Source organism: Seriola dumerili, unplaced genomic scaffold (assembly GCF_002260705.1).
Source record: "Seriola dumerili isolate Sdu_G_001 unplaced genomic scaffold, Sdu_1.0 BDQW01000043.1, whole genome shotgun sequence".
Lineage (NCBI taxonomy): Eukaryota > Metazoa > Chordata > Actinopteri > Carangiformes > Carangidae > Seriola > Seriola dumerili.
The window spans coordinates 236,733-264,711 of NW_019174298.1; the positions used below are offsets into that span (position 1 = coordinate 236,733).

A 27,979-nucleotide genomic window follows, 5' to 3' on the forward strand; every position below is an offset into this window, starting at 1 on the left:
GATATTAATTTCTAGCCAGTAATATCAAACACAGGTGCGCACACATACTCACAGAAACACAAACCTACACACAGATAAAGTGTTGTTGCAGGAGGCAGTGGCATTCACAACAACAGCCTCCAGGGAGAACAGCCGGGAGACTGATTAGTATTTCCTGGATGTGCCTTTGCGCTTTTATATCAACCTCAGACTGGCATTTCCACTGCAATTACTGAGCTAATCAGTTAACCAGTGATGGCTCCGGCTTGGCCTGCAGCCGCAGTATAGGCAACATTTCTTTCTGTTGTTTTTCCTTTTTTATGTGTCTGCGGGAAATAAGTGACAGCAGCCACAGTTCACTGGCTGTTTGTGTGTGTGTGTGTGTGTGTGTGTGTGTGGTGTGTGTGTTGTGGTGTGTGGTGTGTGTGTGTGTGTGTGTGTGTGTGTGTGTTGTGTGTGTGTGTGTGTGTTGTGTGTGTGTGTGTGTGTGTGTGTGTGGATGTGTGTGCGCAGTATATTGTTGATTTGTTGAGAGCTCCTCAGCTCCTCGGGATGCTGCACTTTGTTGAAAGATTATCATTGTGACATTTTGTGTTCACTGCACAGAATACAATGCAGAGTGAAGAGAGAGTTGGGAGACAGATAGAAAGACATTTACAGGCTGACAGGAAGGAAAGGGGAAGGAGACAGGACAAAATGGCTGGTTAGACTGTTCAATAACTATAAATAATGTCTGAAATTCACCTATTGGCTCAATTAAAAATGATCTGCCAAGACAAATTGGGGTTGAATGAGGTTTCTTATTTATGAAACACACCAGTATTCGAACTGTATCCACTAGAGCAGTGTAAGTCCAATGATTGATCATAACTGGGGACGGCATTTGATAGCACTTTATCCTTCTTCCAAATATGTTTATTGGATCCCAATCCTTTAAGACTCCACGTTTTAAATGAAGACATCACTTAGTTAAAAATGTGTACTGTTTTTATTTTATTCAGTCTCATACGGATACTTGCACGGCTTTCACCACATATTTAATCACTGCTCTGTGACATTCATTAGCCCTGTCCTGACTCATTTTTCCTTTAGCTGCCACGGGAAATGGTGTTTGCTCCTCACTGCGGGGCTGTGCTGCAGCTGCAGAAGCAGTTAGAAGCGACAGTAAAAACAACACAGTGAAAATAATATTAATTAAGTGAGTAAATTTTCTGTATGCATGATGCACTTCACAGTTCCTGAAGGAGAAATCACTGATGCGCTGTTACAGGTCATAGAATCTAATGGGTCACAGAATACGGCGTAACACCAGCGGCAGGCTGAGGAGGAGCACTTGTTCTTCTCAAGTTATCAAACATGTTATCAAGTTTTAACTTTGACATTATGGACAGTCGATAAATATTTAAGCAGGGGACTTGTTGGCTATGGAGCTATTTTACTTACTTGGAACCACATCAAAAATGTCAAAAGATGCTGTCAGAACCGTCCCTAGCTTTACTATCGCTGCCAAATTTTACTGACTTTAGGCACTTGGCACTTGGCACTTGGCACCCAATGATGGAGTGTCCATTGGGAGAACAGGGGCCTTTCCTGATGGGCTGCTACACAAATTGGTCTGATGGCTCAAAGTGAAACAAGACTATGGCTGGACTGCATCGTACGTTATTTGCATTCTGCCTAGTGTCAGCCAGTTTTAGCCCTTAATCTGTTTACTTCTCTGCTCCTCTCTGTGCTCACATATACAGTACTTTAATACAACCAAATTCCCAATAAAGCTTTTCTCATTTACATGTTTTCTCTGTTTCTGTTGTCAGACAACAGAACAAGTATAAAATAGTGACTGAAACGCAGCCCATTAAGACTACATCTTGTCTGACAAAATCAGCATTCAGATAGGTGAAAGACAACAGTTGTGCTGTGATTTCTGCTGTACGTACTTGTATAATGATCACTCAGAGAGAAAGTTATAGAAGCTCATTCACGTCAGCTGCCATGCAGTCAGCATACATATGGAGTTTGTAAAACCCAACCTTGTGGTTGCCGGGAAATACTAGCAAGTCTCTTCTACAGAAAGTAGCTCAGGTTTGTCCAAAAAGGCAACAGATTTGTCGCTAGGTGCTTCTTTGAAAAAAGTCACTAATCTGAAAAGTCAGATGTTGCAGTCCAGCCAAAAAATAAAACGTCAGAGAGAGGCAGAGAAAGAGAGAGAGAGCAAGAGGGAGAGAGAGACGTAGCTGTGTTATGATGATCATCTCAGTGGAGCAGGCTACACGGCCCACTCTGGTTCTGTATCACAGTCACCGGCCTTCACATCTGCCTCCTTCTCCAGCAAAACTATGTTCTGTTCGATCCTGCTGCTCCGTGCACATGCTTTACTGTTTATGTGTTTGTATCTTTATCATCGTTAACCATTGAGGTAGCCAGCAGTGGACTAATGCTGACTCGTTTTACATGAATAACAAAGTAAAAAAAATAAACACATAAAGGTCTGGCTGAAAAAGCTCAGAAATTTTTTTTTTTAAGTTTATCTCCATAAACAGTACTCGGCATACACAATACATACATAAAACACAACAAGAACAGATACAATAAGATGTAAGGATGTTCTCTGTTTCATTGAAATTAGTAAAATGTTCTAATGGATAACAATGTACAAGACCTGTACAATAAAAAGAGAGGGAGGGGTGTTAGACAGTATAATCTACTTATTACTGATCATGAAGTGTGTGTGTGTGTGTGTGTGTGTGTGTGAGTGTGTGTGTGTGTGTGTGTGCAAGTATTAAGAATGGTAGAGTTAATTAAATTTTCATTATTTAATTAAACCCAAAGGTTGTAAAATTAGTTTGAGCAAAATGTGCCACATATATATTATGCCTGTGACTTCATACAGTGTCAGATGTGAAGAGCTGAAATGGCTCTGGAGTGACACCGAAGACAAATATTTAGTTAGTGTCTGATTCAGACCTGATGAGTGGGCTCATCACATGTAAATGAATCGCTTTTCTTATCAAGGTGAGTTACAAAAACAAAAGCGAGCGGAGAGTGACACACTCTGTGAATATGATGCAACTGTTCTCTTCATGTAATGAAATTAAATTAAACCCATCACTCATGCCGCTTCACATTGACATTAGGCAAAACAGGCATTACCACTTAGTGAGCGATGTTCAGACAACCACCCAGAATAGAGCACATCAGTCACTGCGGCGTGCGGCCACGGTTGAGAATGACAGGTATATCTGAAAAAGTAAATTGGCTCTACGTCCATTGTTTACTCTCTGTTGGTCATTGTTTCTCTGCTGCTCTGATAAGTGGAGCAGAGCTGAAGTTGAAGCCATGGCCGGGTTGTCAGGCTCTCTCTCTCTCTCTCTCTCTCTCTCTCTCTGCGTCCTCTGGTTGACAGGGACACACCTGTTTAAAGTAGCAGCAGCAGCTTATTATGCTCCTCCTGTCGTCAGTCTCCACAGCCTGCAGATGCTGCTGTCTGCCCCGCAGGACCCCGCTGGTCCAGCTCCTCTCCCACCTCTACACCGCCATAACACTTCAGTGCTCAATTAAGGGAACTGGCAATATGTTTTCATTCAGAGCAGCAGAAAACAAGGTCGATAGGACAGTGCGTCACACTTTTTAGACAGCCTCAGGTTGTAATTTTGGCTCTAACTGCTCACATGACTGAGAGAATCCGCCTTTTACTTCACAGCACAGGAAGAGTTTGTCAGCAAATGGATGCAGGAAAATTTGCACACTTCCCACAGTGACCTGGTTCTACTAGCTGCTGTAACTCGATTCAATGTCTCATTCAGCGTCTGCCTTTAAGTTTAAATGGCGACACACACACACACACACACACAGCAGTGATCTACCATATGAGGTGCTGGCCTTACCATCAGAAGCAGTTTGGGGTTCAGTGTCTCACTCAAAGACACTTTGAGACATGGACAGGAGGAGCTGGGGATCAAACCACTAACCCTGTGATCAGCAGAAGACCTGGTCCTCTTCCTGAGCCACAGCCAGCTCAGGTTTAATAGTGATTACATGTAGCAAAAAAAAAAAACAAGCAAAAAAACACCGCAGCTCCTATATAAATTGATCAGTGTGGCAGTGCAGCAGCCTCCTTCCATCATTGTAACTTGGTTTCCTCCATATCCATAAAGAAAATCCCTCTAGAAAATCCTTTGTAAATGTTGTTATTCAAAGCATCTAAATATAGAAATATTGCATAAGCAACAATATTTGATCACTTTGTTTTTTTTTAATCTCAGTCTTGTGTTTACATCTGCAGTTAACCACACAACATGCTGTTGTTGTATCACACAGACAGTTTATCCTGACAACATGGAGAAAGGCTTTGTTCCAAGCCTGAACCTTTAGTTATTACCTCTTAACAGGCTGAGGTTTCCATGGTGACCTAAAAAAGGGGATAGCGGGAGGCTAACAGCTCGTTTAGGCAAACATTCAGTGTAATCCTGAACACAGATCTTACTACAGGTGTCATTTTCCTCTACTGACTTCCTGAAAAACATATCTGGTTCCTTAGCTGCTACATGCTCCACTCTCCAGCAGGTAGTCACTAACTGTGTCTGTCTGCTGTTAGGTGAAGTAGTGTACAGTCAACTTTTAGAGCTTTTTTTGCTGAAAACAAATAAGCTATACGAGCAGCAAGACAGCAGCAGCACGATAAAGCTGTGGACTGTAAAACCAAAAGAAAGAGCTGAAAGATGCTAAAAAAAAAAGGAAGCTCCCTAGAAGTGAAGGGAACTACAGAGTTGGGTGATAATTCAAACTGTCAGTGTGACCTTTAGTTATTATCAATATTTTTATTACAGTCACTTTTAAATAGATGAACAATGTAATTGTGGAGTCAAAATTGCCATCATTTGAAATGAGCTATAGCCAATGTAAAGTATGCTAAAGATAAATTATGTGTGGGGTTAGTGTGTGGGGGGGGGGAAAGGTTAATTAAAATAGTAAATAACTAAAGACAATAACCTACTTATAGAAGGCCACTGAGCAATCACTGCATTAGTCCTTATACTTGGAAATTAGTTTTGGCCTGATGGTCCCACTCATTATAACTCTATTGTTGCTCGGTAAAAAGGGAGTGATTGGGGGCATGCATGTGTATGTGTGTCTTTAAAGAGTTATCAGTGCCCTGTGTTATCACCTCTGACACCTTATTAAGGACAGTGTTGTTTTAATTATACACTGATATCAGTGAGTGGAGATAATTTTGAGTGGCATTCATTATGTGTTCTATTAGCATTTGAAGACAGACAAATGAGTTCCACTTAATGAAAGTGGGCTGCTCAGGTTCAGATATGGAGAACGGAGGAAGGATGCATAATAAATAGCAGAGGAGGATGACTGCAACACAGAGAGAGAGGGGACGTGAAAGTCAGATGGTTCCTGCTGTAAAATCCTACCTGGAGATAACGTTTATACAATTAAAAATCTCAGATTCATCAACTTAAAGGACACAGTGGTGAATTTAGAGGTCACAGCAGAAATGTTTACGTCTTACAGCAGGAAAAGTGACTGAATTCAAATTAAGCCGCTTCTGTTTCAGGGTCTAGGCTCAGTGACATTGTCATGGCAAACTGACAGCCATCATTTTGCTTCTCCTGCTATGACAAGTCAAAACTGCTGTTAAGCAGATTTCAAAGCCCCTGCACACAGCCTTATGTTTGCTGATTAAACATCTGCTTAGGTTGAAGATGGAGAGGCACGTTACTATCACATACACGCCATCATACCTAGTTCTCAGGACTGTTGCCTCTCGGGGAAATACTGAACTTGGGAAGACTGTCTTCCACTACTTTACAACTTTAGAAATGTAATTTATATTGATTTCATAAATTTGTCAAATACATTTTTGAATTACAGATAAATCTAAAACTTCAGTGTCTCATCCAACTTGCTAGTTTTATACTTTTACCTTCAGATCTATGTAGTGGTAGTATGTATGACTGTGATTGTCTCTGATGCTCTACGTGCTTTTGTTATGTCTGACTATGTTCTTTGCATGTTTTGTGTGTTCTTCTGTCTGCTGTACTCAGGTCTCTCTTGTCAAAGAGATCTTGATCTGATTAATTAAAGCTTCTATATGTAATAATGAGACAAAGGTCTAAAGGTCTAAAGGTGTAAAGGTGCAGTGGGAGCAGGTTTCATCAGGCCTGCACTTTAGCAGTCGTACATATCTCACCTTTCATTTTTAGGTAGACAGAGCCATATATCCTCTAATTCATCGTGTTCATCGTCTGTACTGTGAGAGTTTAATGCTCATCCAAGTCATGAAAATGCTCCAACTGCAACTCACCCTAACATTGTCTATAGAGAAAATGAATTGGATTTTTGCATCCAGAACCAGATGCTCCCAAAAATACCTTCTCCCACTTTGCTGCTCCATTAGTACATGAAGTCTGGTGTCCTTATGTAATTTTCAACACAGCTGCACCCATCTCGAACCAGAGCAGAGGTCTAATCAGCCAGAAGAAGTGAAAACACTTGTGTAGGTGTGCAGGATTTTAAATTAAAATAAAATAGAAGATTATACTGAAGGTTAACAATACCTGAACCAGCTTGTTCTAATTCAGGGACACTACTCTGACAGGACTTATATCCAAGGATGCACTGGGATACCCTCAGGAGCTTTTTGCTGAGCCACCACAGCGTGCAGCTCATTAATGTATTACAAAAACACAAAAAATGGAGCTAACAGAGCCCAGAAAATTCTTTGGTTTCCTTCCAGTCCTGAAAACAACCAGCCAGACCAGCTCCAGGATACCGTGCACTGCTGCTCTTGAACGCTGAGAGAATGACAATGAGGTGAAAGTGACCAGTAGTTTAAGATATACTATAGGCGACATATGAGTCAAGAAGCCAGGTGTGACCGTGCTGAGGGGAGTAGTCCACCATAAAATCTCTCTGCTTTCTTCCTCCATTACCCTAGCGAGAACTCATCCAAGTATTGAGCCAGTTTTCACACGGCTGGCATTAACGCTGTGACTATCTGCGTTTTCAATAAAAGTTGGATTGAAACTTCCCCTGTATTTCAAATGTGGCACAGTTTAATTGAAGTCTCACATGAAAAAAGTCAATATGCAGATGCTCTTCCGGAGAGAGTGCTGTGTGTGTTTCTGGCTTTGGCTTTCTCTCTGATTTGTGCAGCAGCGAGGGGCTCATCAAGTCATCATCTGATTGCATTGTGTATTTCGATAGAAAGATGACATCTTTTTGAATGATGCCTCTCATTAGCTGTGCCTCCAACCTGGGCCGTTCCTCCACACGAGGAAGATGACTGCAGTATTTGTTTTTCTTTTCTTTTCTGTGCTTGTAGGCTGTCCTGACATTGTCTTCAGGAAATGAAGATGCACACTGACAAGTCTGTAGAAAAAAATAACACCTGTATCAGGATGTGTGTTCAGGATTACACTGAATATCTGACTAAATGAGCTGTTAGCCTCCTGCTATCCCCCTTTTTGGGTCACCATGGCAACCTCAGCCTCTTAAGAGGTGGCACAAACCTGACCCTCAACTTTTACACTCCTCACTTGCTGGAAGCTCAGTGGGATTTCTAAAATAAACCACTTCCCTGTAAAAATGAAAGGATTTTTTTAGCCACCATTTTTACTGATAAGAAAAGAATTGAAATCCATAATAGCCATTCCGCAGAGAAAAATCATAGAAATAATTTACAAGAGTGAATTGTTCACAGATGCAAATCAATTTCATATCCATTTGTCACAGACTGGTGTGCCTCTGTTTATAATTGCTCCCCTCTATCATTTACTGGTCGTGTGAAACACTGTTTGAAATGCTTTTCCTCATTTTCAGCAGCTTCCAATTATTTCTGAATGTTTTGTGAATGGGCCCAGATAGTTCTTCCATTTCATTTTGCAGTCAGTACAGTCACTTCCACAAACATCAATACTGTTTTTTCTTTTTCTTTTTTTATACTTCCCTCTCTTGTTAGTGTGAATTGAACATTGGGGCAGTTTCAAGCTTTAACCCAACAATCGTTTTGTTTGACTTTCTGGGTGATTTGACAGTGCAGATTGTTAGCCTGAATGCCTGGATGCATGGCTTTCTGCGTGTATGAAACTTGTTGAGCTACTACTACTAAGTTCAACTGAATTTTTAAATTTTAGATTTATATTTTTTCAGTTTCGTGATGGCATCCTGTAGTTTTGCATTAATTCATTAGAATACTATTAGCTATTTATTCCCATAGACGGAAACCTTATTTCCGTACAGCAAATCAAATATTTAACGTTAGCATTGAATTATTGGTAGAGCTCCGTATCTTGCTGAACAAACGGCCAAACAAACATTCATGGTGGAAAAGTTTACTGTTAATGTCAGGTGACTGTCAGTCTGTAAAAAAAAAGAAAACCTACCGGTCGTGTGTGCTCAGCTTATTACGATCCATAGTTTCATTTTATCGTTAGGTGACCTCTCGCAGCCATGGTGATTATAACGGAAGAAGGGTGGAAGTCAGGTGACGCAGTGTAAAGAGTGACAATGTCTGCATTAAGAGGAGGTTTCTTTCCCGTGTGAAACCTAACCAAGTTTTCAAGTTTTTGGGCCTAATTCTAACCAAACTGTGACCGTTCCACAACCTTAAGCATATTTTTATTATTGTTACCATGACGATGAAGGTTCAGGTTGGTGACCTTTTTGAATGTCAGCTTGTAGGCGAAAAAAATACATACTCAACTTATCTTTAAAGTCTGTTTCACTGATAAGTTGAAAAATGTTTTTTTGAAAACACTTCTGACAAAGCATAAATCTCCCCTTTGTGTCGCTTGTCAAAGTTTGCTTTCGAACGTGGAGTGAGCCGCCTTCTGGCCTTGAGGGGAAAAATATCAACTACGACTGTGGTTCTCACCAACAGCTGAGCACCAATGGATGATTTCCACCCTCCTGCCTCAGGAGACACCAATGAGCTCATTATAACCTGCTACACCAAGATGAGAAAACATAGATGCTACACTAGAAAACTTACATAGACAAGCAACACAAAGGTGAGCTGTATGCTTTATGTGGGGTGTTTTCAAGCAGTAGATTTTGGTTTTAAATGAGAAAATTTCAGATATTTTTCTTTAAAATTTTCTTATATTATTAAAAAACATGTATTATTTTTGACTAAATCGATGGCTTAATGTGATTTCAGCTGGACTTTGTGTAGAGTGAAGAGTGTATGTGTCGTACACTGTGTGTTTGATGTGCTGCTTGTGTCTTTGCCTGCTGTCCTTCTCTCTCTTACTGGACACAGCAGGGTGGCTGAGTCCACTGTTTATTTCTCTGAGTCCTCACAGTAAACACACCAACCTCCCTGCCACTCCTTCACCCTCACTCCAACACAGTAACATCCATCCAGCCACCCAGAGAAACACATGCAGCGTGAGGCAAATAAAGAAGGATTGATTCTTTGAAACTCTGAGCACAACACCAAAAAGAATGGCTGAACAATGGCTCATTCCTCTTGAAAGTCCTACAGCAAAACACATTTTCTCATTCTTTCTCCACAATAGAATTAGCAAAGAAAAATTATAGCTGGCCAGAGTGTGTGGAAGTGTAGTCCACTGATGCATTTTTAAAATGAGGAAACATTCATCCACAGGCTTTCAAAACTTATCCTCTGATGGAGTTTGACCGCTGCCTGAGTTCTGTTTCTGATGATGATGATGATGATGTCTTTAATAAAACTCCCCGTGGCTTTGCTGTTTAGTTGATGGAGGACCCTTAAGAGACATGGCATATAGCTATATGCTGTTTAATGATTGCTGTAACTGCAGTCAAGTATTAAGAATGGTAGAGTTAATTAAATTTTCATTATTTAATTAAACCCAAAGGTTGCAAAATTAGTTTGAGCAGAATGTGCCACATATATATTATACTTGATTCATCCGACCAACAGGATATTTTCTTTGACATGTTGACCTTTGTGTGTGTGTGTGTGTGTGTGTGTGTGTGTGTGTGTGTGTGTGTGTGTGTGTGTGTGTGTGTGTGTGTGCGTGTGTTCTGTCTGTTATCTTGCCTCCCAGCTTGAATCTCCCCTTGTTGTCGCTTTGAGATTGGGCAGGTAGTGACGGCGTGAACGCTGTGAGTTTAGGAGTCAGAGTTGCTTACACGCACTATCTGTGAAATGAATTAATCTCTTGGTATTCAGCAACAGCATGTGACAGGCTGGGAAATCTAAAGCCTCAGCGGATTTCTCTCAGCAGAGTGTGAAATTTGTCACACGGAGGAGGTTCACTCCAGGGGAAGAGCTGCAGGGCCTTTTTTCCTTCCTGACAGTTTTCCCGCCCTCTAAACTGCACCAAAAGTGACAGGAGTCCCTGTAATGAATGCATTCATTAACTGAGGTTGGTCCCACCTTTGCCTGGTGGTATTTTGAGAATATCAAAATGAAAGACAGTTGATGAAAAAAAAAGGGGGTTTGTTAGCTGCACAGAAGCGGAAAGGTGCTCTTCTCCAGCAGGAAAGTGTCCTCCAGCAGCGCCTCTATCTGTCTTTTGATATTCTCTTATTAATGAGGGCGATGGCTTCCTCCCTCTGCTCTGCTGGGATGCAGACCCTGGTGATCAAATTGGCCAGTAAACAAAAGCTCGGGGCTGGCTGCAATGAGTCTTCCTGCTGTCCAGTTTCCAGCCCGGAGCAGATCTACTATACGAGCTGTTCCCAGCTCATCCCCCAGAAGAGCTGAACTGCTTTATTACAGCCACTCAGATGTTGAATCATGGTGCTATTCCTAAAATAAATCCATGAGTACTCTATTGTACAACAAGACTGTGTGTGTGCGTTTTACGAGGGGTGTCCAGAAGGGAATGGAGATGCATGTATGTCACGCATCATCCATCAGCATATCCCCATTGTGCATCTGTGCATGTATGTGTACTGTTAGCTTCTGACGTATTACCATATGTCCATACTTACTCACAGTCTTCATATCACCATGGAACATACTGTGTTTGACTTATTTATGTGGCTTTTTTCCTAGGAAGCTGCCTGACTGTTGCACAGCCTCCACAGCGTTTCCTCATGCAAGGTGTCCATTTTGTCAGGCTTTCACAGAACACATTAGCAACACAGTGGCATCACTACACGTTAGCAACACTGTGAGAAAAGTGGCTGTGGACTAAATAAATCAGATTTGATTTAAGACGACGGTATCGATTTAAGTCAGTGTAAATTATGAGAAAGGCGAGGATGAACGTATAAAGTGAAACATGCAATTTCGAGAGCCTTCTGGGGCCATTACTGAGTTCAAGTCAGGTGTCAGGTGAAATGCTCGGTGACAGCCTTTTGGCTTCCCTAAATTAATTTTCCTCCATCCTGCTGGAGGGTGATTACAGCTCATTGTTATACATAGCATATTATTAGACATACACTGAGGAGACTGCCATACAAATTTAAACATTCTCTTGAACACACATACAGAGACAGACAGGCATACACACACACACAAACTATTCTTACCAATAAACACCAAGCCATTTTAAATTAGAGGTATATCACCAGGTTTTACAGCCAATCATATGTAATTAACAGCTAACCTTTTGTCCTGGTCTTTACGGCCAGACACGCAATCATCTGACTCTGGAGACTAATTTAAACTCCACTGAAATGACCAGTCATTATTATGCTCCACTCAGGTAAAATCCATACAGTCCTACTCTGGGCTGTGGTAATATTCAGTATAGTTAGTTTGCTCAGACTGCTGCAATATAACAACATATATTACAACCTTTATTTGTCGTTACTTCATTAACACTCTGCCCACTGACTTTAATGACTTTTTAAAAACCTGGAGATCCATATCACTGAGGACCTCACATATACTACACCCACGACACCCATGACACCCTGGCTGAGGTGGAGCACCAGCGCACACCTGTACTGTGCAGCCCCTCCACGCTGTAAGAGTTAGCCCTTGTGCTCGCTGCCTGCCCTGTCTCTCCCCTCCTAAAGATGACATCCACTCTGCACCACCTTCTTTTGCTTTTGCACCTTCAACTCCTCCACAGCGCACACGTCACACGTCCATGCGCTGCTGTCAAGGCTGACATTGGTGATTTCCCAGGAAGAAGGCAACGAAAATTGTTATGGATACCAGCCACCCCAGCAACGGCCTCTTTTCTCAGCTGCTGTCAGGGTTTCATCACTGCAGCCTGAAGGAAAGCTCAGGGAAGCTGAAGAGAAATTTCTTTCCTCAGGCTGTCAGACTCCATAGCATGGACCATCCTTAGAGACAGCGACAATATTCATTCATTTCTTATTTCAGCCCCTCAGCGAGCAGTCACTGTTTTAACACTACTTACTGTAAATCCTGCATCTCCTCCATCTCATGTCCACATGACATGTCCATTATGGCCCTGGTTTGTTCGCATTGCATGCTGCTCATGTTCACACTTTATATTCTCACATATCATATATACACATTTCATTAATGAATTAACTAGTGATGTCACTTTATTCTCTACTCTATTTTTAAACAATTTTAATCTATCGCTTTTGTTGCTCAGACTGAAATGGATTTAGCGCTTTTCTAGTCTTACTGACCACTTAAAGCTACAATACTTGCCACATTCACCCATTCACTCACATTCATACATCACACTCATACACTGAGGGGACAGCCATTTGGGGGCAATGTGGAGGAGCCGGGGATCGAACCACTGACCTTCTAATTAGCGGACAATCCGCTCTACCTCCTGAGCCACAGCCGCCCCAGATTTACTCATCTACTGTACTCACTTACAATTTTCAGCTACTTTCAGTATCTTGGCATTAAAAAAACTAAATATGATGAGCTCATAAAATACAGTTTTTGTATTGTATGTTCTAAACCTTTCTGGCCAGTGACCTCTTACTAAAGAGAGGTGTCTGGTTCGGGCCCTTGTCACATTTCTTGTTAGTAGCTCCAACAAAGACACATATCCCCTCTAAACTTTTTAAGCCTTAAAGAGATCAAATTATCCAATATTTTACAACAAACCAAAGATTTGAGAAAAGCCCAAATAAATTAGTGTATATTTGTGTAGTAGAAGTAAAAAATGTTTTCTTCTTTCCTCTCCTGTTAATCATCTCACTGCCCCTCAGATTTATCTGCTGACCCTTTTGGAGGGCACATAATTGCTCTTGCACAATCTTGAATCATGGTAATGTAGCATTTCCCTACACATTACTTGTAGACTGATGTATCAGACAAATATAGATAGACTGTATATTATAAAAAAAAAAACACAGTTACACTTGACACATGAAGATTTAATCCTAGTTAACCCTGCTGTCTGCCACTTAAGATGCCCTCCACTGTAGTAAGGCCTCTGCCCTTCTGACTGGCCCCGGGGCTGTTTATCCCTCGATGTTTACTCAGCTGTGTGTGACAAGAGGGCGGCGCACACCGGAGTTTCAGCACAGCTTGCTGATGCTGTGATGGCCTGTCTGCCTGCCTGCCTTTTCTCTCACAGTGGAGAGCGAGCGTGGGCCCTGCACATGGCTGGCGCAAGTGGGCAGGCAGGAGATTTGTAGGCGACAGCGATGACTGAGACATGCAGGGAAAAGGCAGGCAGAGGAGGTTTTAACATCCCATATAGATCTGTTGGATATCAAGTTTTTACAGAGGAGAATGAGAGGGAAGAACTGGGGCGGGGTGACAATGCTGAGATTAATATCACATGTCAAAATTTGCAAGCAGTGCAAGTATGCCTACTTTTAAGCTGCCATATACCTATTTAATTTAATATAATCACATAATAAAATTGAACAGTATAACTGCGTCATATAACTGGCTGATAGTGAATGTCCTGGTCCTTCAAGTAGCCATTTACCATCTCACTGTGTTCTACTTTGGGGTAGAAGAACAGGGTGTCTGCTAACTGCAAGAGCCTCTATAGAAAATTTAACAACTCTAAATGAACGTGAACCAGCAATTCTAAGACATTTATGTCACCCATCCAAATTCATACGACTATTTCCATTATTCACCAGGAAGATTCTGCACCGAAGTATCATTTTTATTTCAAGTAGCCTTTCAGCAAAAATCTCCTTCTCTCCTCATTTCGGTGGATAGCAGACAAAGGTGGGAGGGATTACAGGGTACCTTCCCCCAGGGCACGATTTCCTCTCACTATGTGGTGCCGCTGCAAGTCCATCCACCATGGAGAGCAGGAATTGCATTAAACCAACAATTATTTGTCCTCAGAGACTGACAGTTACCCGCAGGCTGTTCTGCCCTCGACTTGATCAGTTATTATGTTGTTTTGTTGTGAATCTCCTCCATTTTCCTCAGAAAAGATTTAATTCTCCACGGATTTGGATCCCATTGTGCCACACTGAACTATATGATATAAAACTTTTGAATGCAGTGTACCGAGTTTAGGGTTGCAACTGATGATTACTTTCATCGTTGGTTCACCTGATCATTATTTTCTAAATTGAATGATTAATTATTTGGTCAATAAAATGCTACAAAATAATAAAGATGTTCCCAAAGTACAAAGTGATATCTTTAAATGTATAGTTTTGTGCAACAAACTGTCTAAAATCAAAAGATATTCACGTCACCGTCATAGAAGATGAAAAGCAAACACATTTTTTGCTTAAAACATATCTAGAATAATTAACCGAATAATTCTCTGTTGATCAAATAAGTATGAAGTAAAATTAGAGAATGTTTGACTTAATAAGTGATATAAATTATAAATTGATTATCAAAATAGTTGTTGTTCATTTACTGCCAATTTATTAACAATTAATGACTAATGTTTGCAGCTCTAGCACTGATGCAGAATGAGTTCTTTTACTACCTTTGATGTTTTGCTGATTATACTTGTACTTCTAGTATTTTAAATGCAGGACTTCACTCTTTTCATTGTGGTATTGGTACTTTTGCTTCTTCTTCCCTAACTGGACAGCAATATAATGTGCAGGTTATAAAGAGCCTCTTCACCTCTTCTCACCTGCTGGATGTTGTATTACAACACCTGCCTGATTTAACCCGCATCTCAAATTCAATCTGTCATGCTGTGATAGTGCTAAGGTCAGCACAGTTCTAATTTTTAGATAGAGGCAGCACTCTGAGGCATATATAAGTTAAGTGAATACACACTTCCATTTTTCTTCATATGATATGCTCCCCGCTGTCCTCTGCTCTCCTCAGGTGCCCCTTAGCCGGCGCTATGATGCTATCATCTCTGAAGGTGATAGGTACTGAGAGCCTGGACAGTGTCTGGGAATAGGATGAGAGAGGAGGACTGTCTCTACTGGCCTGTGAAATATTCATCAAATGAAGCAGCGGCGGGTGGGGAAGTGCAGCAGGAGATGGAGAGGAGTCTATGGGGGAAAGAACATCATAGTTCAGGAGACATGAGGGAACGAGGGAAGATCAACGCGGACCAGGGGGGAAGGAAATGTAGGAGGGAAAGAAATATTTTATTGTTTGGGAGCTGGTGGATAAAATCCCAACTATGATAGATAACAATTCCCCTCTCAACACTGGAGGAGGTTCTGTGATATTTCATCCATTAAGGTAGGGTAGGAGTGAGCTGATGAAGGTTTCCTAGACATATTGAATTCTGACATTTTAACTGATTTTCCTCAAGCATTGGAAAAGCTTGGCTAACAGCTCCTGTCCCCTGTTTTCTCCTCTGTTGTCAATAACGTCAGGAGGACCTGCCGTCCAAACCGATTAGGTGATCAGTACGCAGCCCTGCCCTACAGCTTGCACTGCCCCAAGGTGTCATCCAACAGTCAATGCACTGGACATGATGGTCTTGATTTGCATGATCAATTCTCACTCATTATTCTGCGTTTGACCTCCAGAAAAAACGACACTGGTTCCGCTTCTTTACAGTTCTGCAGAATGCTGGTCAAATGTAGTTTACCCCTAAAAAACAGTCCTCAGCAAATTCACTATTTACTCCTGTCTGAGTAAAGTTTGCTCAAAACTACAGAGAAATGGTTTAGCCTTTAAATGGGAACCAGTGGGCTTGAGGCTGGACTAATACATCTTCTCATGGGGTTTGTCAACAATTACAGACATGTAATAATTCCAGCCTTTTCCTTTTAAGATAAAAGATCTAAATAAATCAGCAAGAAGACACTGTAAGACTTCTTTGGCACAGCGGTGCTTTAAGTTAATGCTAATGTTAGCAGCATGCTCACAACTGACAAGGCTAAAATGCTGATGTATTGCAGGTGTAATGTTTGTGCGACTATGTTCACCATTACGCTGCATTTACGTCATATGGGAGTTACCGTTATTACCAGAGTCCCACTTGTACACAGCGTTTGGTGCAATGTCCAAGTTGTAATTATGACTGGTGTTTATTGATTAAAACAGAATCTCCACTAAAGTGTGAGAAGCATCAGCACAAAACTGATGGTGGCCATCTTGAATTGTCAGATGATGTGAATGCTTGCAGGTTGTAAACATAGGAATCAAGAGAACAAGGGAATTACCTTCCCTCCCACATGATGTGAACGCTGCATTACTGTGTTAACATTTGCTAATTAGCACTAAACACAAAATAGGGCTGAAGCTGATGGGGAGGTCATTACTTTGCATGTATTTGGTCATCAAAGTTTTGGACAAATCACAATTTTGACCTGATGATGGTGCTAAACGAAAAGTTTACCAAAGTTAGATTTCACCCTGAAGGAGTTGTTAATGTGTGAACCAAGTTTCATCACAATCTGTCCAGTTGTTGTTGAGATACCATATTTAATTTTGAACCCGCACCACCTCCAGAGGAAACCTGAATATCTACACAAACTTTCAAGCCAATTCATCTAATAGTCGTTGGGATATTTCAGTGTGGACCAAAGTGGTATTTTCTTCAGTGCATGATGGTCTTTGGTCTCTTCTCTCTAATTAAGAGAGAGTTTCTGTATGAAGCCTTTTGGTTATCCATACTCCCCGAGGAGCCCTGCGGTTCTTCACTACCTATTCTTGTTTGCCTCTCATCTTGACTTCTTTATTTAAAAACAGTGACTCAAGGTCTGATTCCACGTTCTGTGTATCATTATTACACAGAAACACACCCACACACACAGACCATGCCTCTGGCTTTCAATCCCCTGCCTGTAGTTTATTTTCTCTTTGGAGTGGATCTGTGTTCACTATAGACTGGTTATTAGTGTGGTGAGTCGGCTTTTCATTCAGAAGCAAACAAAGGAGGGGGATGTTGGGCTCTGATGCTTTTATTCTTTAATTACTTTAATCTTTGTGCTGCAAAAATGAGTGATCAGACTCAAGATCACCCAAGAATGTGAACTGTAATCAGTCACCTTCACAGGATGTACCCCTCTATGCAGGATCCGTTGGCATATAGATTTGTTGATTTCTTTTGTTTTTAACACACACAGTATCTGAAGAATAATGCAGATGGGTTTTTAGCCATTCTTCAAAATGGCTTTAGTGATGGTGCTGTCAGTCAGTCCGTCTGTCAGTCGGTCAGTCTACCCCTTTGGTCCAGACTGACATTTAAAGACTGTTGGATGGATTGGCATGAAATTTTGTACTTAATCAAAGGTGGGTGTGAGTGTGGTACAGCTCTGTGGAGGACTGTTCAACTCCACCCACACCTCCTTCACTTACATTGGTAGATCAACAGGAGGAGGATATGGGTTAAACGGATAAATTAGACCTCACCAACATTATTCAGAATTATAAGCAAGATTTTTGTCAGTGAAAATCCAAACACGCAACTTTTAACATGATACTGCTCTGTTGAGTTGGTCATATGTATGACAAAAAAGAGAAATGTTTTGATATAAAAAAGATATTTAAAAATGATTATTTATCACATATTAACACATGACACAGGATTAGAACTTGGACATTTAAATCTAGCACCACCACCATCAGGTCAAAACTGTAATTTATCCAATATTTTTACAACGAAATACCTGCAAAACTAAAGTTACTCTCATCAGCCTTAATTACAACTTCGCATGCTAACATGCTAAGCTAAGATGGTGATGGTAAACACTACACCTGCTTTTTAGTTTTGTAATTGTGAGCATGTTGCTTCACAGAGCTGGTAGCAGCAGCAGTGGAAGAACTACTCAGATCCTTCACTAAAGTAAAAGTACCCATACAACAATGTGAAAAAGTAAAAGTCCTGCATTTAAAATTCTACTCAGGTAAAAGTTTATTTATTAGTACTTATTATCAGCAAAATTTACATTAAGTATCAAAAGAAAAAGTACCCACTTTGCAGAGAATTGGCTCTTTGACTGATATATGTGTTGTAATAAATTACCAAACTAGTCGGCCCTCTCCTAAGGGACACCAGATAAATCTGAGGGGTTGAGAGATGATTAATAGAAAAGGAAAGAAGAAAACAGTTCTGCTACACAAATCTGTTTTCAGATTGTGAACTTTTCTCTAATCTTTGATTTTTGCTGAAGTATTTAATGAGCTGTTAATGAAAATGCGATTTTTAGGAGGGAAAAGTCTCTTTGTTGAACTGCGAACACTTCCCAAACATCTGAAGCATGAAGGAGACACACTGATACATTATAATGGGTCATAAGACAAAAGGGTTGAAAACCACTGGTTTGGCTTTCAAATAAATATAGTGACGCAAAGATGTAGTGGAGTAAAGCACCATAAAACTGCTCTCAAGTACAGCTCTTGTAATTATTGTATGTATTTAGTTACTTTCCACCACTGGCTGCTAGCACAGCTGCAGACTCTCCCTCTCTTATTAATATTAATCTCTTTATTTATTTCATAAAGTTTATTCATGTATGAAGGCAACCAGTACAGTGTGAAAATTTCCAGGTCAGCTGAAATCCTGGTTGGATCACAGTCCTGAATAACACAAAATGCACCACAGGATGCAACAAATGTGAATATATTTTAGTGGTGGTCACCGTGGGCTTCCGTCTGCTCACTGGTGCATTGAAATAGCATTTTCCCAGTGATAGCTGTTTAAGCGCACACCATAATAACAGTGAAAGTGTTTGCACTTTACAGAGATGGCTTTAAAGTCTATGAAAACATCCCCATAAAACAACAGAGCACTAATGGATTGAACTTACCATGCGGAGACATCTTTTAGCAGCTCACAAATTGCAAGACTGTATTAAGACCTCACTAAATGGATGGCAAAGTGCATGGATTTGTGATTTAGATATTCTTTCAAAATCTGATGTTGCTCTAAAAACAGATATGTATAATTATGTGCATAATGATTAATTACAGCAGAGCTCTGCTGAGTGCTTTTCAATACATGGGAAATTGTGTGTGAGTGACAGCTTTATTGATCACAGAGCTTTGAAGATTATAGCCTATGTAAACTGCAGTTGGTGAGTAATGTATTAAATTCTGTTGGAAAAGGGGGATTGATTCATTTTATTGGAGCAGCTCTAAATAGTGGCAAAGGAGTGTGAAAAATAGAAACGTGTCACAACACACAACTAAACTGAACTTTGACTTTCAGAAGTCAGTATTTCTCTCTGTCGTAGTTCTAACACTTCCTTCATGGTCCATACGATTTCTGATGCAGGAAACCTTTTTCATATGTGTGAAATAATTTATTCATCCATCATAACAAGCAGAGCAAGCAGCCACAGTATGCATGCTGTGCAGAGTGTGCATAATACATGTTTGATGTTTTTTTTATTCTCACCACCTCTGTCACAACATCACCTACTCAACAAGAGGCAGAGAACAAGTGTTACCTGACATCAACTCACATCAGCGTATTGATCAGATGCTGGTGAACATCATCGTGCACCCATCAAGCTCATGAATTTAAACTTCATGTAAGGATTGATTTATTTATGAAATACAGTAAGTGCAGCCGCTGTATGAGCTGACACATTTATGCTTTCATTTGTGGAGAGAAGTCAGAGCCTCTCTGGCAGCTGGGTTTTCTCTTACAGATGTTCTATCAGCCTCCAGGGTTCACAGAGTCTGTGATCAATATGTTTAAATGAATGTGCAGTCAAGGCCACCTGCAGGAGGCTGATAACATTAGATTAGGTACAGAATAGGAACACTGGGTAGTTTGACCAAGGCTTTGTTTATGTGTCTTTCTATTTAGCTTTGTTAGTGTTAATTGATTAAGACAGTAAAGTGTGAGAAGCAGCAACACAAGAAAGACTAAAAGCTGCTATCCTGAGTTGTCAGATGACGTGACAGTCAAGTTGGACACATGGGAATCTTGCATTATTACCTTCCTTCCCACCGTCTGACTACATTTCATTGATTTTTTCAAACCCTGACTGCTTTCTCACCTCCAGACAGCTGGCCAATCAAGTTACAGAAATGGTTAGATACAAGCCCCCTCCTACTTCTGACGTCAGAAAGGTGTGGGAGGAGGGGGTTTCTGAAACTATTCAACCACCTGCCAAGCAGTTCTGATGACATACACTGGCACCTACAGCACAGCGTCACAGAACTGCTGAGATAGCTGTAGAGTCTTCACTTTGTCCACTTGAAACTTCATTTCTCAAAGAACATTTGCATATTATTCCTCCTATTATTTGTGGCCTGCCGTGCCTTTCGTTTGCCTTTCTTGACGGCGCAGAATGTTTTTTTCCCATTCAGATTGATGTCTGCCTCTGCAACCAGCAGCCCTTTGCTGACTTCACATGATAGATAGATGGCTGAAATGTTTAAACTGCCCTTGGCAGGACCCAAACTCTTTCTCAACAATTACTTGGTTGGTTTGTTCTTTCTAATCATAGATATGTCATTCTGTGCCATAACACTGAACAATAGCCTGCTCCAAGCGTTAGGAGCTCTAGTCTCTGTCTCTCGCTCTCTCTCTCTGTCAGTCTGTCTCTTTCACTTTGCATCCCTGCTCTCCATTGCTCCTTGCTCTCCCACTCTCTCACTCACTCTCCCTGCCTGGGTTGACTCATACAACACTAAATGCTTTAATGCAAGATTAACCCTTTGCTGAAGAAAGCTCCATACTGATAACATCTATTTACGATGGCTGTTTAAACATGTCATATGGGCTTTTGATGATATCTCGTACAGATTCAATCTCACATCTGTGTCTTGGCTTTCCACTAAAAGATAAGGCTACTAGCTGGGATGCGTGGTCTCCATGGTAACATCAGGTCCATTATAAATGCCATAAAGAGCATGCGAGGGAATGTGAAATCACCACTCTGCCAGTCTCCATCACCTCACTGGGTTGATTGTGTAACCCACAAACCCACAGGAATGCCTCCTTTCTCTCTTCTCTATTTGTCTTCTTCCACTTCCCTTGTCTCTCCTCTCTCTCTTCCTGTCTTACATGCTCCTTTTCTCTCATACTCTTTCTGTCATATATACACATGTTCACACACAGACACACATACAAATGTTTGAAACTGAGGCAAACACTGACCCCCAGTGGAAATACCACTGTTCAGATCTCTAACATAATGAGAAAGCTCAGTTTTGCAGGGGTATGCACTGTGGTAGGTGCTGTACTTAAGTACAATTTTACTAGTACTACTAGTATTTGTATTTTATGGTATTTTATACTTCACTATATTTCAGACAGAAAAAATGTACTTTTTACTTCACTACATTCAGCTGAAGATTGACATTTTAAATCAAAAACATTATCTTACAAATGTATAAAAGACACTTTATTACTGATCAGAGATTAAAACCTGTTGTTCCAGACTTTTCTGGCTTGTAACCCATTACAAAACAAAGGATCTTTTGTCATGTTTTCAGATGTCTAATAATGTTAGAGATATTTTTCCCCTCCTGTAAATCTCTGTTTGAGGCTCAAAGAGGAAAAATTATCCACTATTTCACTAAAACAGCAATGAATAGAGAAATGTCCAAAAATGGAAGTAGATTTGTGTATCAGAACTTCAAGTTAATGCTAATGCTAAATAATTCTTCGTGTTTATGTGATGACCCAACCACTAGCTCAACCTCGAGCACCTTCAACAATAAAATGTTGCTTACACAGTGATGCATCAGTATTAAATATCTAATAATGTGAGATACTTTATATAATATTATATCAGTCACAGGGAGCCATTTTTCTGCAGAATAAGCACTTTTACTTTTGATACTTTAAGCACATTGTACTGAAAACACTTCTTCTTCTTTTACTTAAGATTTGAGGTTCATAACTGACTTATATTGGAGTATTTTTACTTTGTGTTATCGGTACTTTTACTTGCAATTAACAAAATCTCTCTCATGTGTTGCAGGTCTTCACTCGCTATGGGAAGTGTTATACCTTTAACGCAGGCGGTGATGGACGCCCTCCCCTCATCACCACCAAGGGAGGTATGGGTAATGGACTTGAGCTTATGCTGGATATTCAGCAGGATGAATACCTGCCAGTCTGGGGAGAAACAGGTGAGGGGAATATCATTTACTCCACACAGTGGTTGGCAGATCTGATTATCTGTCACACCAATGTGTGTGTGTGGGCAGGTGTGTCGTTGGTTTGTGTGCTGGTGTGTGTGGGTGTTAATGCCTCAGAGAGTTAAACTCAGACAGAAAATTCTGGAAAGTGTCCAGATTCATTAGAGAAATAAGTTTTCCCAGTGTGTTACACTGATCTCACACTCTTTGTCCTCCTGTAGATGAGACATCGTTTGAAGCTGGGGTCAAAGTTCAGATCCACAGTCAGGACGAGCCGTCTTTCATCGACCAGCTCGGGTTCGGAGTGGCACCTGGGTTCCAGACATTTGTTTCCTGCCAAGAACAAAGGGTACAAACATTTGCATCTGGCATTTGTTTAAGGATTATTCTGGTTAATTACAACTTGGTTCTTATTTTTGTACTTACCTCCATCAATTTCATCAATTATACACACCAAGGTAATCACAACAGAACAATTACTACAAAGTCCAGCTGGGCAAGAAGCATGAGTTGCCAGGTGATCAGAAAAGGGCTGTGACTAATGCTCATTTTGTCTAACCAACTGTCCAAAACCCAAGCACATTCATTTTATGGTCATTTATGGCACCAAAAAGCAGCAAGTCCTCACATTTTAGGAGCTGCAACAAGAAAATGTTTGACATGTTTGCTCAAAAAAACTGAAATGTTTAACTGGTTATCAAAATAGACAAAAAAATAGATCAAAATAGTGATAATTATCCCTCTTTGCACAACATTTGCTAATAAGACAACTGTGTGTGTACAAGAGCTGAAACAAACTGACATAAAAATAATCAGCAACTTTTTTGAAAATCAATTGTTTTAACCAGTTTTTCAAGTAAAACTGTTAAAAAAAATGTGAGGATTTACTGATTGTCTCTGTTTTAATTTCTCTTTTATAATAAGTAATGTGATCATTGATGTGTTGTCGTTGCAGCTGATATATCTTCCCCCACCCTGGGGAGACTGTAAGGTGACGCCCATGGACTCAGACTTCTTTGATAGTTACAGCATCACAGCCTGCCGCATTGACTGTGAAACACGCTACCTGGTGGACAACTGCAACTGTCGCATGGTGCACATGCCTGGTAGGAGACCACTCTTACTGTGTGTTGAGTCAGAGTTACATCAATGATGCTGCAGAGAAAAATGACTGTAGTCACCTCAAAAAGAAGGGGAGCAGAAAAAAAATGAACTGATGTGAGTGTGTGTTGCTTTGGCTGCAGGCGATGCACCGTACTGCACCCCCGAGCTGTACAAAGAATGTGCTGACCCAGCTCTTGGTGAGAAGAAGTCTTCATCCATGTCCACACACACACACACACACACACACACACACACACACACACACACACACACACACACACACACACACACACACACTGACTTACCCTAACCCTAACCTAATCACTAACCCAAAAATCAGCTTTTGCCAAATTGTGGACATGTCTTTTGTCCTCAATTGAGGACAAAGCCGTCCAAAATTAACTGGTCTTTAGTCTGTAATTTGTCCCCAAAGGCTGCCTTTGACACAGACACAGACACACGCGTCATCCCATGACATCTTCATGGCCACACTGAACTGTTCCAAAGGTCAAGCCGAGCTCTGGTTTTCTTTTCTCTAGATTTCCTGGTGGAGAGAGACAATGATTTCTGTGTTTGTGAGACACCGTGCAACATGACCAGATACAGCAAAGAGCTGTCCTTTGTTAAGATCCCCAGCAAGGCTTCTGCTAAATATCTCGCAAAGAAATACAACAAATCTGAGCAGTATATTAAGTACGTATCAACTATACTGTTTTATTTGCTTTTCTGTAAAACGCAAACAATGTTTAGGTAATAATTAATTTCTCATTATTTCTTCATCTGTGTGTGTGTGTGTGTGTGTGTGTGTGTGTGTGTGTGTGTGTGTGTGTGTGTGTGTGTGTGTGTGTGTGTGTGTGTGTATTTATATCTTCTTACAACTATACAGTGTATTATAAACCATTTATTAAACGTATATATACGGCTTATTAATGCTAAATAGGGGGACTCAAATTAAAGTATTGCCCGAAACTGAATATGAATGTTTCGACTGGCTTGTTTTGTCTCTACAGGGAGAACATCCTGGTTTTAGACATCTTTTTTGAGGCTCTCAACTATGAGACTATTGAACAAAAGAAGGCTTATGAAGTGGCTGGACTTTTAGGTACAGTTTTATTGACTCAAATTTTATACTGTAGATGGGTTATCTGTCTGATTTATAGCAAATGATATAGCAAATTTCTCATGATATTACATTTTCTTTTTATTCCAGGTGATATTGGTGGTCAGATGGGACTTTTTATTGGGGCAAGCATACTCACTATTCTGGAGCTATTTGACTACCTTTATGAGGTGAGACTTTAGGAAATCGTTTAGATTGATGAATATGCTTGCTCTGCCTGTAATTATTTACTTGATACAGAGTTGTAGCTACCATTGAGGACACTGAGGTAATGTCATCTGTAATTTTCTCTGGGAATTTTAACAATCTGGGGGGAGTTACATTTCATTTTATAGGCAGTAGTATTTCCCCACCACGATTTTATTCTTGGCAGTGTAGAGGGCTTTGAAACAGCAGTTAGACCTTCATGTTAGGAAATAAAATATAATTGAATGGCTGTTTGAAGAGTTAAGTGAATAGATAAAAAATCCTCATTTCAAACTGTTTTCGAGAGATTTGACCTCAGCATTTCTGAAATTCTTGATACAAAGTGATGAATGTTGTCTCTCTTTTCCTTGGATCCTTGTTGCGCCAAAACAGGCAGGTTGTTAATCATGTTGAACTGCTCTGTTATCCTCTCAGGTGATAAAGTACAAGCTATGTCGCTGCTCCGATAAGAAGCACAAGCACAACAACAACAACGACCAGGGAACAGTCCTGAGCTTAGATGATGTCAAGTGTCACGTCAGTAACTTTCACTAGGCGTCTGCAGCTGTGAGGAAGAGGCACTCTCTTGTCTCTGAGCGGTTTCATGAACTTTGTTCATTGCAGTTTGCTGGAGCAGACTTCTGGAGCAACAGAGAAAGTGTCTGAATTGTGCCTGGGGAGGGTTTGTGAGCAATGAGGTGAAAACAATAATGTGGTTAAAGTAAAGAGACGGCCACGCAGACAGCAGGACAACAGAAACCAGGGATCATCTTGTGATCAATTCAAAACTGTTAGAATAACTGCATGGTCATCTGTAAACAGCTTTTAAAGACATAGTAACAGATACAGTAAATGGGGGCATGAATTGTTTATGTTCATGTCATGTGTTCAGTTAATCAGCATTAGAAATCCCAGCTGTGTAGTGGTCTTTGTCATCCGTCAGTTTTTCTTTGCAAAATAATTAATGTGATGGATTTTTTTTTTTTTTACAAAATGTCATTTGGTTTGTTTACAAATGTGCATGACAGCATTGTATATTTTTTTCACTCCTATCTTTCAACATAACGATTTATTTTACAGATTCATAAATTACATTTTATCTCAAGATAATCTCTAAGAGTTTTCCTGGAAATAGCTAAATAATTTGGTACTAAGGTGAGTTCAAATTAATTACTTTGTTATTTCTAAATGTTAAGCTAGCACAACCTTGATATTGTTATACAGAGGACAGCAGGTGAGCTGAGCATGCAAAATGTGAAATGTCTTTACAAACAAACATGTAATTCATTGTAAACTGAGGAAAAAGTTTCTTATAGTAAATTAATGAGTAGTAAATATTCACTGGGGTTTAAATTGAGGAGGTCAATTATGAACTAAACACAAAAAACTAAAATGAAAAAAAAAAAACTCAAATTTTCCTGTAACTAAACACCATGGTTCTTTCCAGCAAGCTTTCAAGAAATTATTATAGTGGATCTGTAAATTCAATTCAGTATAATTTTTACAAGACTTTTCCATTTTCACCAAATTTCCATTTTTATATTCATGTCATTCAGCGTCATCTCAAGACAGTCTTCCCTTGTTAAACCCTGTGCATTTTGCCAATAAATTGTACTACCTCATCTTGCAGGGTGACAGCGCTATGAAGACTTTAGAAGCCAAACAAATTAATAACAAAGGGTAATTTTCATATATAGAAATGTAAGTAGAACAGGTTTAAAAAAAAAAAAGTGTAATTCTAGCAAAACTACGCAACATTGGCCAAGCAGCAGACACAGTCATGTCATAGTAGAAAAAGTTCAGGTGTTAGTAATAAAATTAATGTTGGTTGAATTCCATTTAGCTGCTTCATTTTCAGGTCCTGGTATTGTTTATGCTTACTTTGATAGGACAGAGCTATAGTTCATGTTATTAGTTACACCTGTGCTTTTCCTGCGATGATAAGTCTAAATGTTTGCTGTAAAAAATGCCAAAATTATGAGACAACTACAAGATAATGGTAAATGCTAATGTCCATTTTGAAGCAATACTTAACTTAAGTTGGCTAACATTAGCTAACATTAGCCTATATAAGCTACCACATGGCTAAGGCTGTAGCATCAAGATCCCTGAATGTATTGAAGTGAACTAAGAACAGTCAACATTTTGGGAAATACACAAATGAGAGATCAATGCCATTTTCATGTCTGTCAGTTAAATATAAGGCTACAGCTAGCAGCAGCTAGCTTAGCATAAAGACTGGAAACAGGGTGGAACTTGCTAGCCCATATCTCAAATGTTAACAAAACCCGTCAAGCACCACCTCTAAAGCTAATTAACAGACTTTTTTTTTTGGTACTTGGTACTTTGTACCAAGTTGTACAAACAACCGTTTGCTGTTATGCGGCTGATTTCTTCCTGTAGTTTTTACACTCAGGTTTTACTGGGATTAAACAAATGAGACAAAACATTTGAATTTGTGCCAAGCTGTTTCTAGTCTTTGTGCTAAAATAATCTGCTGCTATATATGTATCTTTACTGCACAGATATGAGAATATCAGTCTTCCGTTGAACCTATTTTGAGGAACATGCAGGAATTGAGTTAAAACAGCTATTTTACCATGACATAGAGATGGATCCACAGCAACAAAATTTAATGTAGACAAACCAGATTATGAATAAATATTTCATTTTTTCGCCATGTCAACCAGGTGCTACATACTGTATAATTTGCCTTCAAGTTCCCTGACAATCACTGTATAGTTTAGAACTCAAGAGAATTAAAAATATGAAGAAATATTTCCTGGCAAGAACAAGGGAATGTCATACATTTTTACATATAGGCTACTGATGTATGTAGATGCTGTTCAAAACATCTAAGGGACTTTACATTCGGGTGAGTTAACCTGGAAAGGTAAAATTAATTAGAATTAATATGTTGAATGTGTTTTTCCATCTTCTAGGGCTCTAACTTGCATGTAGCACTGTACAGTAGGCATCTTAAATGTGGTCCATCGATGAACTGATAATCTGCACGTCCAACTGCAGTTTCTGTCATTCATCTGTCTGTGTGTTTGGTTGTATATTGTGAGCATGTATCTATTTGTGTGTGTGTGTGTGTGTGTGTGTGTGTGTGTGTGTGTGTGTGTGTGTGTGTGTGTGTGTGTGTGTGTGTGTGTGTGTGTGTGTGTGTGTGTGTGTTGTCAACGTTACCCAACATCTGGGCCAAATTCAGAAGCTGATAAAAGAAAAATTGAGAT

The 27,979-nt window shown here is 40.0% G+C and overlaps 1 protein-coding gene across 1 annotated transcript in view; it reads left to right on the forward strand.

The window, feature by feature from the left end:
- The window catches only part of LOC111217362 (acid-sensing ion channel 1-like), a 42,643-nt gene extending 16,996 nt beyond the window's left edge, over positions 1–25,647 (forward strand). The window contains exons 3-10 of the mRNA XM_022739190.1: positions 22,171–22,321; positions 22,552–22,679; positions 23,286–23,436; positions 23,575–23,631; positions 23,974–24,127; positions 24,445–24,536; positions 24,645–24,724; positions 25,176–25,647. Coding sequence (XP_022594911.1) covers positions 22,171–22,321; positions 22,552–22,679; positions 23,286–23,436; positions 23,575–23,631; positions 23,974–24,127; positions 24,445–24,536; positions 24,645–24,724; positions 25,176–25,295 — 933 coding nt within the window. The 3' untranslated portion in view covers positions 25,296–25,647. The remainder of the gene's footprint in view (positions 1–22,170; positions 22,322–22,551; positions 22,680–23,285; positions 23,437–23,574; positions 23,632–23,973; positions 24,128–24,444; positions 24,537–24,644; positions 24,725–25,175) is intronic.
- The last annotated feature ends 2,332 nt before the right edge of the window (positions 25,648–27,979 follow it).